This window comes from Palaemon carinicauda, chromosome 22, assembly GCF_036898095.1.
Source record: "Palaemon carinicauda isolate YSFRI2023 chromosome 22, ASM3689809v2, whole genome shotgun sequence".
NCBI lineage: Eukaryota > Metazoa > Arthropoda > Malacostraca > Decapoda > Palaemonidae > Palaemon > Palaemon carinicauda.
The window spans coordinates 53,320,764-53,337,908 of record NC_090746.1 but is presented as its reverse complement, the minus strand read 5'-3'; the positions used below and the strand labels follow the sequence as shown (position 1 = coordinate 53,337,908).

General features: G+C 43.1%; 1 protein-coding gene across 1 annotated transcript in view; it reads left to right on the top strand.

The window, feature by feature from the left end:
* Positions 1 to 1,050, top strand: part of su(r) (dihydropyrimidine dehydrogenase su(r)) — a 93,523-nt gene extending 92,473 nt beyond the window's left edge. The window contains exon 21 of the mRNA XM_068346192.1: positions 188 to 1,050. Within this exon, the coding sequence (XP_068202293.1) occupies positions 188 to 290 (103 nt within the window). The 3' untranslated portion in view covers positions 291 to 1,050. The remainder of the gene's footprint in view (positions 1 to 187) is intronic.
* The last annotated feature ends 16,095 nt before the right edge of the window (positions 1,051 to 17,145 follow it).

Genomic DNA, 17,145 nt, shown 5'->3' with positions numbered 1-17,145 from the left:
TTAGTTATCCTTTGTAATTAGTTTATAAACTAATTTAAAAAAATAATAACTAGGATATTAAAAGTTTTAATGGAAAAAGTAAATGTTTTAAAATAATCTAAAAAGTATAGGTCCCTAAAATCCAAAATACACCCTCTACATTGTACTGTATTTTAATAGTGTATCAATAAATTACCTTCATCTACAGGATGGTCGACAGGAAAGGCCCATATATTCCGAAGAGAGGCATACCTCTTGACACTGGAGTAGTTCCTCGTCTCCCGGCTGTGTCTCCGTCTTCCTCTTCGTGATCTAAATTTATTCTTATAAAATAATGCTAATTATTAAGTACTTGTTATCTCATATGTGTGTGCTGCCCTAGGATGGATGCTACTGCTTTATTCATGTACATATAGATGTTCTTTTACTGCTTCATAAGAGAACTGCACTTATTTCCATTCCATCACGATGCCCCTTATAGATTATTGGGAAAAATTATAAATTGGAAATTATGCAATTGCCTTTACTGTCTCTTGTACAGTATTCACATTAATATCACTACCTAAAGTATTAACAAAACAGAAGGCTATAAAAGGTATAAAAAAGAAAAATAAATCAATTGCAGAATAAAATACAGTACAGTACATTATACTAACTGCTGGTATTGTGATAGACAATGCATACAGTACTTCAAAAAAAAAAAAAAATAATGGTATTCCAGGATTTGAAATAAAATGTTTTCTCATAACTTTCATACGTTATTAGATTACAGCTTACAGTTCTCAATGTGATCTTACTTTCATATATTTTACTATTGTTCTTAATCTAAATAAATTTAATTATGTATATCAAAAAACCATTTAGGATGGAAATAGACACCTGTGAAAGATAATATAGTTATAAAATTAAAGGGAAAAAATTAGAGTATTTGAATGACATATTTTCAAGTAGGAATCAACAGCAAACTTGAAGTAATGCATAACTCATATTGGAATACTGTATTATTTATGTGAAGTTGACCTTTCTAATGGGTACGTCTGCTTACACTACAAATATAATAATGCAAATTTACATTTTTTTTTCTTGTAAGAAAATCATACCTTGTAACCAAGTCATTAACCTTTCAAGGATGCTTCTACAAGTTAAAAGGCCACTCATGAATGGCAGAGGCTAGGGACAGTGCCAATGCCCTAAAGACTGACCATTTAAAGATATGATCAGCAACCAAGCCCTCCCTCTCCACCCAAGCTAGGACAAGGCAATAGATACTAATGACTCTGCAGGTAGACCTATAGACTCCCCCAATCCATAGCTCACAAGAATGGTGAGGTTACAGACAATATAAAAAATTATATATTTTTTTTGTTATGTTAATTTATCCTTGAATAGCAGAAGTGTAACCTCTGTTCTATCCAGTTGGCATTCAAACTTTAAACCCACACAAAATATGTACCTAATGATTTAAGAATCCACTGTGCTACCAATTACTATGCCACAATGTTTAGAAGTGCAAATGGACACTAATTATTAATAGCCAAGTTAAGACCCTAGTTGGAAAAGTAGGATGCTGTAGGCCCCAGGGCTCCAAGGGAAAAATGCCTTATATTTTACGTTAGTATTATGAGGCGTTGGCGGGCCTGATTCAGTACATCTCTAGAAGGAATACAGTAAATGCATAATAGCCGTAAAATTAAAGTGATGAAAATATTTACAGTAAAGTCAGTATATAAAAGTACTTCACCAATGTATTACGTATAAGGGGTGCGACTCCTCTATTCAACTACTGTACATTACTTTGGGGATACTTCTAACTCCTAATTTTTGTTTCTCAACTGATTTTTTTTTTCATTACAAACCACTGAAAGAATTTTATACACTAATGGTTGGACATGGAAATTTTCTTATTTTTAATTTTGTTTATGTATTATTTTATCAATGTATTGATGTCACCTTTAAAAGTGACAATTTTCATATGGAAAATTTTGTTTTTAAAGTAAATGTACAGATTATAGGTTATAAACTATCCTATTTGTTTTTATGTTTGTGTGACAAAGATTAGTCAATATTAATAATAGTAGTAACAGTGTTCCTCTGAAAATTTCAAAGAAATTGGTCTTCAAATTTTTTTTGTACATTTATAAAATAGACTTCAGTACAGTATGCATAAGTAAGGATTTTCCTCACCACTTGGAAACAAGGATATTATAACTATCATATTTCCATGTTTTTTACTAAGCAGTGGTAACCCTCTTTCCTCGAATCTGAAAATGTTACTACACCCCATACAAATATATTCACATATAACAAACACACAAACATTACGCGAGCAAGACGTGGCTAGCATAATGTACTCACGTCTGTGTATTTTTTCCAGGGAAACTGATTTTGGCATAGCTAGCTATCGTCTCTGACATTTTATGTATCTCTCAGGAGAATTACAACAAATATTGTAAATATATAAACGAGGAGACAAACACACAATGAACGTAACTTAAGAGAGACCTGCAGCAAATATTTATTTATGAATATCAAGAGAATATAAAAGACTGATAATCTATTCCTACAGAAATCATAGAAAATAAATTTGCTTCTCTATACGGGATACAAAAAAAAAAAAAACTTTTCCCTGGACTTCTTAAATTAAAAGTAAATAAGTGTTACCCATGTCAGAAAGAGGGTTATACATGGGTCCAGGCATGGTTGCATAGATATAAAGTTTTTTTTTTCAATATTAATCTTACCCGATGATCATGTAGCTGTCAACTCTGTTGCCCGACAGAAATCTAAGGTCGGGATACGCCAGCGATCGCTATACAGGTGGGGGTGTACACAACAGCGCCATCTGTGAGCAGGTACTCAAGTACTTCTTGTCAACAAGAACTCAATTTTTCCTCTGTTGTGCCACCGGCAAGACCTACTAAATACGCCGTCCCTAACTGGATTTGTTTTCACAACGATTTGGTGAAGTACACTATTCCAGTTTTGAGCTTTCGCTATGCAGGGGTTTTATCTTCATTTCAAAACTTGAACTCGTTTTGGATAGATTTAATTATGGTGACGAAGAGAGTATGAACTCTCTTTCACTTTTAAATGGCCGACCCTTCCCTTAGACGGAAGTGTTGGTGACGAAGAGAGTATGGACTCTTTTTCACTTTTAATTGGCCGACCCTTCCCTTAGACGGAAGTGTGTTTAGGTTTTTGGTAATTTTGCTTAACAAGCTATAGATCTTTTTATTTTATATCTCTCCGCCTTTATAGGCCTCTTCGATTAACTTTCCATTTATTATAAACTTATAAAAATTAATTTTTATGTTTGTTTATTTGCGACCCTTTTAAGAATTTATACTTTTTAATGTTTTTGAAAGAATTTCTTTGATAGTCTCGTACTGTTTTCAAAGATGAACTAACGTTTAGTTTAATCTCCGCAGTTGTTGACGTTCAGAACGTTCAACTTGCGCTCTATCGTTACGATAGAGAGAGAGTATTTCACGGTTTCAAGTTGCAGTAAGAGTAAACCGATTCTAGCGTTTCGTTCATTCTTTCTTAGCTTAAATGGTTTTAATTCTAATAAAGGAGCTTTTTCCTTGGGAAACCTTTCTGTTTTTTCCTTTAGCAAATAATATGTTTTAACGATATATAATTGGGCTCTTCTCTCAGGTTCTAAGTCATGAGAGAAGAGAGAGAGAGAGAGAGATAGAGACGGAGGGAGAGAGAGGAGAATAAACGTTTCGTTCAAGCGGGTAACGTTGTTCTCGTTTTTTACTCTTCTCCCTAGTCGCTGTAGGGGAAGAAGGTAAAACGTTTCTAGAGTTTTATTCTTATTCCCAGGCTTTATGCGGTGAGAGATTTTAAACGTAGTTTATTTGATCTAGTGTTTAGTCTCTTTTCCAGCCACTGAATTCTTTATCTTTCATTATGTTTTTCTGTTGCATTGTAAAACTGTTTTCGCAATTACTACCTTTTAATGAAGGATAGGATTGCGTGTTTCAGGTACAATCACTTAAAGTTTCGATTTCAGTGAAATAAGTGCAAACCGAAAATCAAAAGTGATAAAGTGATATGCGCAAAGTGTTACAGTGTTGCGTTCGAGGGTTCGTCTGTTCATGCCAGTTGTTCACCTAGTCCGATACCTCTTACAAGCTCCCAAGCCCAGGGGAGAAGTAATGTCGAAGGACTTATGGGTTCCACAGGCCTTGATCGACGAACAGACGTTTCCCTCGGTGGTTTCGGGTGTATCTACACACGTTGCCGACGTGATTGCCCCACCCACATAAAGACGAGAGAGCCCATTTATTCCTCGTCTGCGGAAGAGGTTTCTCGCAGAAACCATGGACCAATCTTGCAGCTTTAAGTGCAAGTCGGTCCCTTCCGCGCAAGTCCAACGGCCTAGGTGTAGCCACTGGGTCAGTTCGGACTCGCTGCAGTCATCCGACGACTGCACACCTCCCAAGAGAGGCAAGGTGGTACCGCAACAGGCAGTAACTCCGTCTGTTGCCGCACCAGCTGTTTTAGACCCTCAGTCACAACGGACAGTAGCTCCGTTTGTTGCCTTCTTTGGTAGACCCTAGTGGTCCATGCTGCAGACTATGCAGTCTCAGCTTGCTTCCTTCATGCAGGAGTATCGTGCTGAGAAGGTTGACACTGCGCCTGTTAACCTACAACCTGCCACGGTTGTGCGCTCAGCAGATACTGCGGCTGCCAGCTCCCACACTCCACCTGTGAGAGCTCCACCACCGATGCGCAGTCGACCCTGCCAGACGCATGTTCATGTTGCACCCTCCGTTGATATGCGTGAGCTACCGCATCAGCAGTGGGAAGGTGCTGTCAAGCTGCCGTGTTTTGATGCATTGCGGCATGCTCCGCAACCCACGGCAGTCCCTCCCACGCACCAGCACTCCGCTTTTGTTGTTGCCAGCTCCCACACTCCGACTGCGGAGAAGGTTGACGATGCACCCGTTGGCCTACAGCCTACCACGGTTGTGCGCCCGGCATGGCTGCCTGCTCCCACACTCTTGTTGTGAGAGCTCCGCCACCCATGCGCAGTCGACCCTGCCAGACGTATGCTGACTCCCACAGACACACGGAGCACTCCGTTGCCGTGCGTGAGCTACCACAAGCTGCCGTGTTTTGACACGGTGTGTCAGCCTCCGCAACACACTGTGGTTACCACCACTCGCCCACAGCAAACTAGTCAGTCAGGAGTTGAGGCTTCCCCACACAGCTTTGGTTGTTGCCAACTCACAGACTGTCAAACAGTTACATGACGTTGCCTTCTGGTCTGCTACTATACACCAGTGCTGTATGTCCTCACGCACCTGTTGTGGTTGACAGTTCAGTTTTTTGACAGTTCACAGACTGTCAAGCAGTTTCATAACGTTGCCGTCTGGTCTGCTGCTTATGCACCAGTGAAACCCTCACTGAGATAACCTAGCTTTTCTCGGACATGGTTCCTGTAGATGAGAAAGTGCTGTTCTCCCTCCTTCTGATATTCCCTTGAGGACTCTGTCATTTGGAGAGGAGCCTTAAGCTGCTTAGCCTCCTATGGACTTTAATTAAAGCATAACATGCTTCCAGGGAGGGTAAATGGTTCCGCTTCAGTCGCTAACCCCGTCTGTTGCCACACCTGCTCCCATAGACCTTGGGCTTTATTGCAAGACATGCAGTCCAAGCTTAGTCCTTGATAGAGGATTTTTTACGGAGAAGAACCTTCTTGCCAACAACCTTCCTACCGGTTGGTTGTACGCCCTGTTGACGCTGAGATTTCCTACTCACGTCCGCCAGTTGAGATGGTTCCTCCTCCGGTGCGACCCAGTGTGGGTTGCCAGTCGCACGTTGACGTTAAGCGACTCTCGGAGGTGGTTGTGGACGTTCAGTGTGTCACTAGGAAGACGTTCAACAACCAGCAGAGGTGACTTGTTGTGACGCAGTGCGGCAACCTCAGCAACCCGATAAGGGGTTGTCTGCACAACCCAGACAGTCTAGACAGTTTCGGGTTGTCGCTGTACTTCCTCGCTTCCCCATGGTTGACAGTTCACAGACTGTGCAGCAGTACCATGATCTTGTGTCCGGCTCCGTCACGCATCCACCAGTGCGACCGGATTTAGCGAGTCAGACGTTGCCCACTCCGTTGCCGTTTCCTCATCAGTTTCGGATGAGGAACCCTCTGATGAGGACATGGCTGAACAAGACGATCAACCCCCAGCCCTGCTATCCATCCAGAAGATGCTGAAGAAGGAACACGGCCCTGTCAGGCTGTGGATGAGTCTGGTTAAGACACTGTCATCCGTGGTTCAATTGGTGTCACTTGGAAGACTACACCTCCGTCCTCTGCGGTTTCATCTAGCTCTTCACTGGAAAAGGACAAGACGCTAGAAGCGGTCTCGATCCCGGTTTCCGGAGGATAAGTCTGGTCTGACTGGATGAAAGGACTTTATCAGCCTTTGTTAGGGTTTTCCCCTGACTGTTCAGACTCCCAACCACGTTCTCTTCTCAGACGCATCGGACGTAGGCTGGGGTGCGACCTTAGGCGGTAGGGAATGCTCGGGATTATGGATCTCGAGTCAAAGGACAATGCATTTCAACTGCAAGAAGCTTCTGGCAGTACGTCTGACCTGGAAAAGCTTCAGGTCTCTCCTTCAAGGCAAAGTAGTGGAGGTGAACACGGTCAACTCCCTGCTTTGATGTACATCTCCTAGCAAGGAGGGATCTACTCTCTGACATGGTACGAGTTCGCAAGTGACCTCCTCTCCTGTTCAACAGGTCTAGACTTTTCACTAGTAACAAGTTTCTTCCAAGGCAACTTGAATGTCTTAGCAGATTGTCTCAGTAGGAAGGGACAATAATTCCAACATATTGGACCCTCCACAAGGATGTATGCAAGAGACTTTGGGTCACCTGGGGCCAGCCAACCATAGATCTCTTCGCAACCTCGATGTCCAAGAGGCTCTCAATACTTTGCTCACCTATCCCTGACCCAGCAGTAGTTCTTTTAGATGCCTTTCTACTTGATTGGTCTCATCTAGATCTATATGCATTCCCTCCGTTCTAGATTGTCAACAAGGTACTGCAGAAGTTCGCCTCTCACGAAGGGACAAGTGGACGCTAATTACTTCCCTCTGGCCCGCGAGAGAATAACTTACCGAGGTACTTCGATGGCTAGTAGACGTTCCCAGAACTCTTCCCCTAAGGGTGGACCTGCTACGTCTGCCACGCGTAAAGAAGGTACTCCAAGGCCTCCACGCTCTTCGTCTCACTGCCTTCAGAGTATCGAAAGACTCTCGAGAACTAGAGGTTTTTCGAAGGAGGCAACCAGAGCGATTGCTAGAGCAAGGAGAACATCCACCCTTAGAGTCTACCAATCGAAGTGGGAAATCTTTCGAAACTGGTGCAAGTCAGTATCCGTATCCTCGACCAGTACCTATGTAACTCAAATAGCTGACTTCCTCTTATATCTGAGGAAAGAGCGATCTCTTTCAGCTCCCACTTTCAAGAGTTACAGAAGCATGTTGGCATCAGTCTTCCGTCACAGAGGCTTAGATCTTTCCAACAATAAAGATCTACATGACCTCCTTAAGTCTTTTGAGACCACGAAGGAGCGTCGTTTGGTTACACCTGGTTGGAATTTAGACGTGGTTCTAAGATTCCTTATGTTAGACAGGTTCGAACCACTTCAATCAGCCTTCCTGAAAGATCTCACCTTTAAGACTCTTTTCCTGATATGCTTAACCACAGCTAAAAGAGTCAGTGAGATTCATGCCTTCAGCAAGAACATCGGATTCTCATCCGAAACGGCTACATGTTCTACATCTTGGTTTTCTAGCCAAACACGAGCTGCCTTCTCGGCCTTGACCAATATCGTTCGATATTCCAAACTTATCGTATGGTTGGAAATGAACTAAAAAGAGTATTATGTCCTGTAAGAGCTCTTAAGTTCTATTTTAAAACCTTTACGAGGCCCGTCTGAAGCTTTATGGTGTTCAGTTAAGAATTCATCTTTGCCTATGTCAGAGAATTCTTTATCCTATTTTTATCAGACTGTTAATACGAGAAGCTCATTCCCTTCTGAATGAGGAAGACCAAGCTTGGCTGAAGGTAAGGACACACGAAGTTAGAGCTGTCACAACTTCCGTGGCCTTTAAACAAATTAGATCTCTGCAAAATATATTCGACGCAACCTATTGGAAAAGCAAATCAGTGTTCGCGTCTTTTATCTTAAGAATGTCCAGTCTCTTTACGAGAACTGCTACACTCTGGGACCATTCGTAGCAACGAGTGCAGTAGTGGTGGGGGCTCCACCACTACAATTCCCTAATTCCAGAACCTTTTTAATCTTTCTCTTGAAATATTTTTGGGTTGTCCGGAAGGCTAAGAAGCCTTTCGCATCCTACTTGATTTGGCGGGTGGTCAAAGTCATTTCTTGAGAAGCGCCTAGATTAGAGGTTGTGATGAGGTCCTTTAGTATGGGTTGCAGCCCTTCATACTTCAGCACCTAGGAGTCGCTCAGCATCCTAAGAGGATCGCTAGGCTCAGTAAGGAAGACGTACTTAAAAAGGCAGAGTAATGGTTCAAGTCGACTTCCTTACCAGGTACTTATTTATTTTATGTTTGTTATTTTGAATAACTGCTAAAATGAAATACGGGATACTTAGCTTCTAATGTTAACATGTATGCTGGTCTCCACCCACCACCCTGGGTGTGAATCAGCTACATGATCATCGGGTAAGATTAATATTGAAAAATGTTATTTTCCTTAGTAAAATAAATTTTTGAATATACTTACCCGATGATCATGAATTTAAGGACCCTCCCTTCCTCCCCATAGAGAACCAGTGGACCGAGGAGAAAATTGAGTTCTTGTTGACAAGAAGTACTTGAGTACCTGCTCACAGATGGCGCTGTTGTGTACACCCCCACCTGTATAGCGATCGCTGGCGTATCCCGACCTTAGATTTCTGTCGGGCAACAGAGTTGACAGCTACATGATCATCGGGTAAGTATATTCAAAAATTTATTTTACTAAGGAAAATAACATTTTTCTAGCATTAAAATATGGTTTTCATACAAAAATATCCGAAACATGAAATACAGACATTCTCCAAGCTCAAAATGCAATAAACTGAATTTGATAAATTCCAAGCAGTGGTGTATGCATGCACCACGCAAGTTGATAAGCCAACTTTCAAAGAGCACTCAAAAGGGATCTTAAGGTGTGAATAGCTACTGAAACACTTGAGAACTTATTGATATGACAAATTCATAGATAATTTGTATTTTTAGATTTGTAACTTCCCTGGTAGTTACATATATATAGCTTAAATCCCGCGTTTCGTTGCGCGCACGGCAGAAATTCAAATTTCGCGGCAATCGCCGCCATGACAGTAGGTGGTCATACATGAGCGCCATCTCTCATAGGTTACTAGAACCATTCCCAACATTCCTCAGAAATTTCCTGCCGTTGATCGAGTCAACACCTAGGAAATTCGTTTCGCTAGTATATTACTTTATTCTACAATTTGGTGAAATACTGTACCTTTTGTCTGATTATTGTTAATAGCTTTCGCTGCTTTCAACTATCGAAGATATTGGATTTTCCTTTTCACACGAACAAGATAGTTTTTTTGTTGGTCCAACTTGGACAGTTTAATTTAACTCGATTTTCAAGATGGCTCCACTGTTGTTGAACTTTGTGTGTAGGGCTAGACCGGCTTTCAAGCTGCTCTTGATTCCCACACAGTATGTAGCAGAGTCCATGTGTGTATTTGTTTTCTATGTTCGTAAGATTGAATGGATAGGATCAAGGAATTTTTTCTCCCTACTTTATTAACTAATGAACAACTGTTAAAGATATAATGGAAGGAAAAACATTATGACGTCACAATTATGTGACGTAAACTCTTAGCAGGGCGAGACCTGAATGCCTTGAAGGAAATCAGTCCGCCATCGCGATGACGACACAATCCTGTGACGTAATCTACTTAGTATGACTTGCAAATGTGTAAATTATTTTCTTTTTCTTGCAAGAAATGTTTAGAATAACTTACTAAGCATAAGTATTTTAATTTTTATAATGTAGGGAAATATAATATTTTTAAGTATATATTTGTCCTATTAGTATATTTCCTTTAGTTAATTTTCGATTTATATAGAGATCTCACGAGCGTACAGTCAATTCACGCTACGTAGTACTCTTGACGATCGTTATTGTTTCACAATACTTTGTATCGTTATTTAATATTTCGATTTTGAGAATACCAATATTAATCATATAACCTATTGTATTTTCTTTCTAGACCTTGGCGAAAGAGTATAATCTCTTGCAACGGGCAGGTCTATTATGATCTAAAGTGAAATAGTTAAAAGTGCTAGTGTTCAGTGGCACGTAAAATGACGCAGTGCAGTGGAGGGTGCGTTCGTTCGTGTCCGTCATACTCCTAGCCCGGGACCTCTTCCATGCTCCCCAACCCCTGGGAGAAGGAAAGTCGAAAGGCGAAGGGAGATGTTAGACCTTGATCAGCGAACGAACGTCTTCTTGAGCGATCCTGTTGACGTATCCCAGTATGCTCACCCTCGCCATTGGAAAGGGGAGGTAAAAGTGTTATCCTCGCCGTCGGTTGACGCGAGGCTGGCGTTTTACGTTTTCCCTTCCTGCTAGACAAGAGAGTTGCTCGTCATGGAACCGAGTGTCAAGATCACTCCCTCACAGCAATCTGGACGCGGTTCGGGAGGCGGTATTGATCTTGACGATCCCTCACAGCATGCTGGACGCATGCAGCATGCGCAACGCATGCAGCATGCGCAACGCATGCTGGACTCATGCAGCATGCGCAACGCATGCTGGACTCACGCGAGCAGGATGCTTCCTCGCAACATTCTGGACGCATGCGAGCGGGCCGCTTCCCCGCGTCAGGATCGCGAACGTCATAGTTCCAAGCGCGCTCTCGCGGCAAGAACGCACACGAGCTTCAGCGCTCATGGACCAGCGATCTGGACGCGTTACGGGAGGCGGCAAGGATTTTGACGCTCCCTCACAGCATGCTTAACGCAAAGGCTAAGGTGATGTGCTGCATGCTGGATGCACACGTGTCAGGATCGTGTACGTCATAGTTCCAAGCGCGCTGTCGCGGCAACAACGTTCGCGAGCTGCAGTGCTCATGGACGCTCCCTTGCAGCAATCTGGACGCGTTACGGGAGGCGGCAAGGTTCTCCCTCGCGGCATGCTGGACGCATGCAGCACGCTGGAAGCTTACAGCAACCTGGATGCATGAAGTCAGGACTTGTCCCCGCAGCATGATAGACAAGCAGTTCTCTCTCCATCGCGACATGCTGGACGTGCAGCTAATGCTTCCTCGCGTCCCGCTGTAAACATACAGCATGCGGGACACATGCTGGACGTACGCGAGCAGGACTTACCCTCGCAGCATGCTGGTCGCTATGTTGACGCTTCCTTGCAGCATGATGGACTTATGCTGGAAGCACTTGAACATGACTCTCCCTAGAGACATGCTGGACGCAGCATGACTCTTCACAGCATGCTGAACGCATGCAGGACGCAAGCATGCAAGGCGAGGTGTGTGTTTTCTCCCACTCGTTCTCCTTCGGAGATCGCTAACCCTTTAGAGGATGTGGCTGCCCCACAGAGACTTTTACAGCCCCCTGGGTGGATCGCCAAATCTCTCAAGGAATGCAGCAAATGAGGCATTAAAAACTTTGAAGCCGGCTTCCTTATCAGGTATGCCAGGATAGATCTCAGAGGAGGAAATGCAGAAAACTCTTCATGCAGCAGTTCTTAAAGATTACTTACAGTTCTGGCGGACTCATATCCGGAGGATTTTTTAGCAGGCTGTACCTTGGAGCCCGCCCTCGCAGTTTTTGAAGGGTGGACCCCAGAAATCTTCCTCTTTCATGGAAACAGTGTTAGCCAGATCGGTTCAGAGTCTTTTTCGACTTTGAACGATTGGATTCTCAAGAGGAAGAACAAGGAAGGACAACCTTTTCCTTTCCCCCTACAAGATTGGCTTCTAGATCCTGTGTGTGGTACAACCCTGGGGAGGTTCTCAGATTGGATGTTCCTACCTTCTCCCAAGGAGACTTCTCCTTTTCGTTGACGCCTCTTGTAGTTCAGCCATGACTAAGGCTAAGGTGATGCGGTCCACGTCGGAGATGGATCACTTGCTGAAGGGCATATTCAGACACCGTGAGGGACGGGTTGGTCGAACTCACAACCCTTTTTCACAGCAAAGTTCCTCTTCCCTTCAGAGCTAGTGAAGGACTTATAGGCAACTATTATGCACAAGCAACGCTAGATCTGATTGCAAAGGACTGCGAAGAAGTGCTTCCGACTAACCATGTAGCCAGGAAGGAGAAGGAAGCTCCTCCCATGCGTCAGCCCTTTCATGGGAGAGCTTGTCTAGAAGAGGCCAGAGAATGGCTGCTGGAAGTCAACCTCTTAACCCCAAACAGCAACCAAAACCCAAAAGTGATCTCAATCTCTAGACACAAGTATTCCACTACTGGCAACAGCTCTTGCAAGAGCAGGTTAACCAGAGGGATTTTACAACAGACTTTTTCTAGCTCCGTAGAACTCGGGGGGTTGGAGATCGGTTCTGGATGTAAGTCCTCTGAACAAGTCCATAAGCAAGTAAAGTTTTCCTTGGAGTCTTCTGCGTCAGTCCTAGCAGGCACCAGACAGGGAGACTGGATGATGTCGTTAGATCTGCAGGACGTGTATTTCCACATTCCGATACACCCGAACTACAGAAATTTTCTGAGATTCGTGTTCCAAGAAACTTCCTATCAGTTCAAAGCACTCTGTTTTGGACTGAGCACAGCTGCCTACATTTTCTCCTGAGTGGTTGTCAACATGGCTTGCTGGCTACATTTGAAGGGAGTATGGATATCAATGTACCTGGACGATTGGCTACTCAGAGACAGGTCGCAAGAAAGTGTCTGGAGGGTCTTCAATTACAATGTCCTTGACGCTATAAACGGCTAGGTCTAGTGGTGAACTTGGCAAAATCTCAACTGACTCCCTCGCAAACATCATCTACCTGGGGATGAGGATTCAGTCAGTGGTTTCTCAGGCTTTTCCAGCCCCGAAACGCATTCTAGATTGCCTAGAAAAGGTGCGACACTTCCTGACATACGGTCCTGCTCGGTAGGAGAATGGATGAGTCCACTGGGTACCCTCTCATCAATCGAGCAGTTCGCATTCCTGGGGAGACTTCATTTACGGCCTCTTCAATTCCATCTTGCAATTTTGGACGAGAGGTCAAGGTCTAGAAAAGTGGTTGCCAATTCCTTTGGGGATCAGGAATCACTTGAGTTGGTGGCACGATGCCAACAAACTCCTGGACCTCGAACTTTATCAGAGGAACCCTGACCTAGTGTTGTATTCCAATGGCTCAAACATGGGGTGGGGTGCAACACTGGGGAAGGCCGAGATATCGAGTCTGTGGGAAGAGTTTCAGAGGGAATGGCACATAAACATCAAGGAGCTAGTGGCCATTCACCTAGCACTAATACACTTTCAGGAGGAAGTCCAAGGAAACTTAGTTCAGGTCAACGCAGATAACACCACAGCGTTGGCCTACATAAAAAAGCAGGGAGGAACTCGTTCAGACTCACTTTATGAGGCTGCGAGAGATCTACTACCGTGGGCGAAAGCGAGGGACATAACCCTGATAACTCGCTTCATAGAAGGGGAAAAGAACGTCAGGGCAGACCTTCTCAGCAGAGGAAGACAAGTTCCAACTACAGAGTGGATCCTATATCACGAGGTGTACACCAGCCTTTGGATGTTGTGGGGTCAACCCTCGATAGACCAATTCGCTACACAGTTGACAAAGAGGTTGCCAGTGTATTGCTCTCCAGTCCTAGACCAGGAAGCAGCTGCAGTGGACGTTTTTTCTCTTGGACTGGGGGGACCTAAACGTGTATGCTTTTCCACCATTCAAGATCCTGGACAGAGTCCTGAAAAAGTTCAAGGAATCGCACAACGCCCGCATGACCCTGATAGCTCCGTTTTGGCCCATGAGACCTTGGGTTGCAGAGGTGATAGAGTGGCTGGTAGATACCCCCAGAACATTACCAAGTCGGAGCGATCTACTCAAACAGCCACACATAGAGAGGTACCATCAGAATCTCCCCGCTCTCTATCTGACTGCTTTTCTACAACCGAAAACCTGGCAAGAGCGAAGGGCTTTTCAAGGGAAGCTGCATGAGCTATCGCGAGAGCTAGAAGGACATCCACTCTTAGAGTTTATCAATCTAAGTGGGACGTGTTTAGAGAATGGTGCAGGACTAACAAACTTTCCTCTACCAGTACCTCTATAGCCCAAATAACAGACTTTCTGTTGCATCTGCGAACAAAAGAGAAGCTGGCTGTACCTACCATCAAGGGTTACCGCAGCATGTTAGCCTCCGTCTTTCGTCACAGACATATTGACAGGTCAGGTAACAAGGATCTCTCGGATCTCAGAACTTTTGAGACCGCTAAGAGAAAGGACAATCCAACCCCCTCTTGGAACATGGATGTAGTCTTGGCCTTTTTGACCTCAAGAGGGTTTGAACCCCTTGACAAGGCTTCTTGGAAGGATCTTATCAAAAAGACTATTCCTAATTGCATTGGCTACAGCCAAAAGAATCGGAGAGTTACAAGCCATCAGCAAGAAGGTGGGCTTTAATGGAGACAATGCAGTTTGCTCCCTTCAGCTAGGCTTTCTCGCCAAAAACGAGAATCCTCATCGACCTTGGCCAAGATCTTTTACCATCCCAGAGCTATCTCACTTAATTGGACGGGAAAAGGAGAGAGGCCTTTGTCCAGTGAGAGCTCTAAAATTTTTATCTGCATGCATCCAAACACCTGAGAGGACAAGCAGACAACTTCTGGTGCTCTTTGCTTTTATAAGAATACCCTGGCTTTTTTCATTAAGGAAGCTGACCAGAATTGTGAAGTAAGAAGTTTTCCCTATCCTTAAGGTAAAACCTCATGAGGTTAGAGCTGTAGCAACTTTAATAGCTTACAAGCACAATAGGTCAATGAAGTCAATTTTGGAGGCTACTTTCTGGTGAAGTAAATCAATCCTCACAGACTATTATCTCAAGGATGTCCAGACACAATATGAAGATTGTTGTTCCCTGGGGCCTTATGTTACCTCCAGTGTTGTAGTTGGAGAAGGGTCTACTGCCTCTTCCCTATAACCTTTTTTTTTATTATATACCCTTGCCTTTTTTCTTGTACTTGTGTTCACAGGCTGTCTGTGAAGGTTGTTGCAGCCTTCCACAGTCTGGGATGCAAGTCCAGTTAGTTTTTTATGGTGTGTGTTTTTAACTTTGGAGTTGGTGGTCAGAATCATTATCCATGGCTATGGCAGGGTAGCAAGGGTGGAGGTCTAGCCATGCTAAGGTCGAGGACCTTGTGGCAGCCCCACAAAGACTTTTACAGCCCCTTGGGTGGATCGCCGAGTCTCTTAAGGAATGCAGGCAAATGAGGCAGAATAACTTTGAAGCCAGCTTCCTTATCAGGTAAGAACTAGATTATTGGTACTACTAATTGTAGCTGTTAATAATTATACGAATTCCGATGGGATGAGGTTTTCTACCCGCCACCAATGGTGTCAATCAGATATATATATGTAACTACCAGGGAAGTTACATATTTAAAAATGGTATTTTTATTATAAAATTAATTTTTAAATATACTTACCTGGTAGTTACCTATATAAAAGGGCCCTCCCTCCTCCCTTCTGAAAACAGGGGCATGGAATTTCTGAGGAATGTTGGGAATGGTTCTAGTAACCTATGAGAGATGGCGCTCATGTATGACCACCTACTGTCATGGGGGTGATTGCCGCGAAATTTGAATTTCTGCCGTGCGCGCGACGAAATGCGGGATTTAAGCTATATATATGTAACTACCAGGTAAGTATATTTAAAAATTAATTTTCTAATAAAAATACAATTTTTCCTAACTATACAAACCTTAGCTATTTATTACGGGTTATACTTTCGGCGGAGCTGAAATGACGAGCCATTTAAATTTAGCGAGGGTTAACTACCCACACCACTAGTTAGCGGGGGTAGGGGGGGGGGTAGCTTGCTACCAGTCCTGTTCACACACATGTGATTTAGCTCACTTTGCTTGGAAGTAGGACTTCAAGGGGGATAGGGCTGGCGGGCAAGTTTGTATAAATAGCTAAGGTTTGTACAGTTTAGTAAGGAAAAATATAAATAATCTACAAATTTGTCATTTGTTCCGTAACTGGAATACAAACCACGCTATTTATTAGGGGTGACTCGCCCCTTAGGAAGGGTGGACGTCCCTGCCTATCTGGCTTTTGGCTTTACCCAGGGACTCCTTATCTGAGTATATTAGTACTCAAAAATGAGGAGTCCCTGCCCTCGCTAAAAACCTTGCTACGCGAGGTCTGGGGCTTACGCAAGCTGTGTGTTGAGATGTGCAGAAGTGTGACTGTCTAGGTGAAGTTATTCCGAGTCTATTGTAGGAAATAACTGACTTAACCAAGACTTTCCCAATTCTTGGATATGCATAAAAATTGTATGGTGGATTGCTGGATGATTGTCGATTATTTTATGACTATATAATTAGAATTCTGACCCAAAAAAAAAAATTTTGAAGGGAAGTAAAATCGAAAAAAAAAAAAAATGTAAAACAATATAATATTTTAGCTAAAAAAATTTGATGATATTCAATCAAAAAAGAAGTAAACAAAATTTTCCGACAAATAAACATCTAAATGAATCATTACTCTGTGATAGTTCCTTAGTACGTAGTAATTTTGAAAGAAATGAGAAAAAACGAAAAAGTGGCAATCGCAGGAAAATCGAACACACCTATATATACGCCATATCTGGCTACAAATAAAGATAGGCATGGGTAGCCAGATCATCTAGAAACACTTTCCAACACTATAAAAATATAAGTTTTGCGACACTACGGTAACATGACTAAGCAAAAAAATGCAAAACAAATAAAAAGGGGCACTCGCAGAAAAATGGCCAACATTCTAATATACGGCATTTCAGAAAAAAAAAAAAATTTCAGCCACGTGCTAGGCAAACCATCAAGGCACATTTTCCGATAAATAAACATCTAAATGAATCATTACTCTTTGATAGTTCCTTAGTACGTAGTAATTTTGAAAGAAA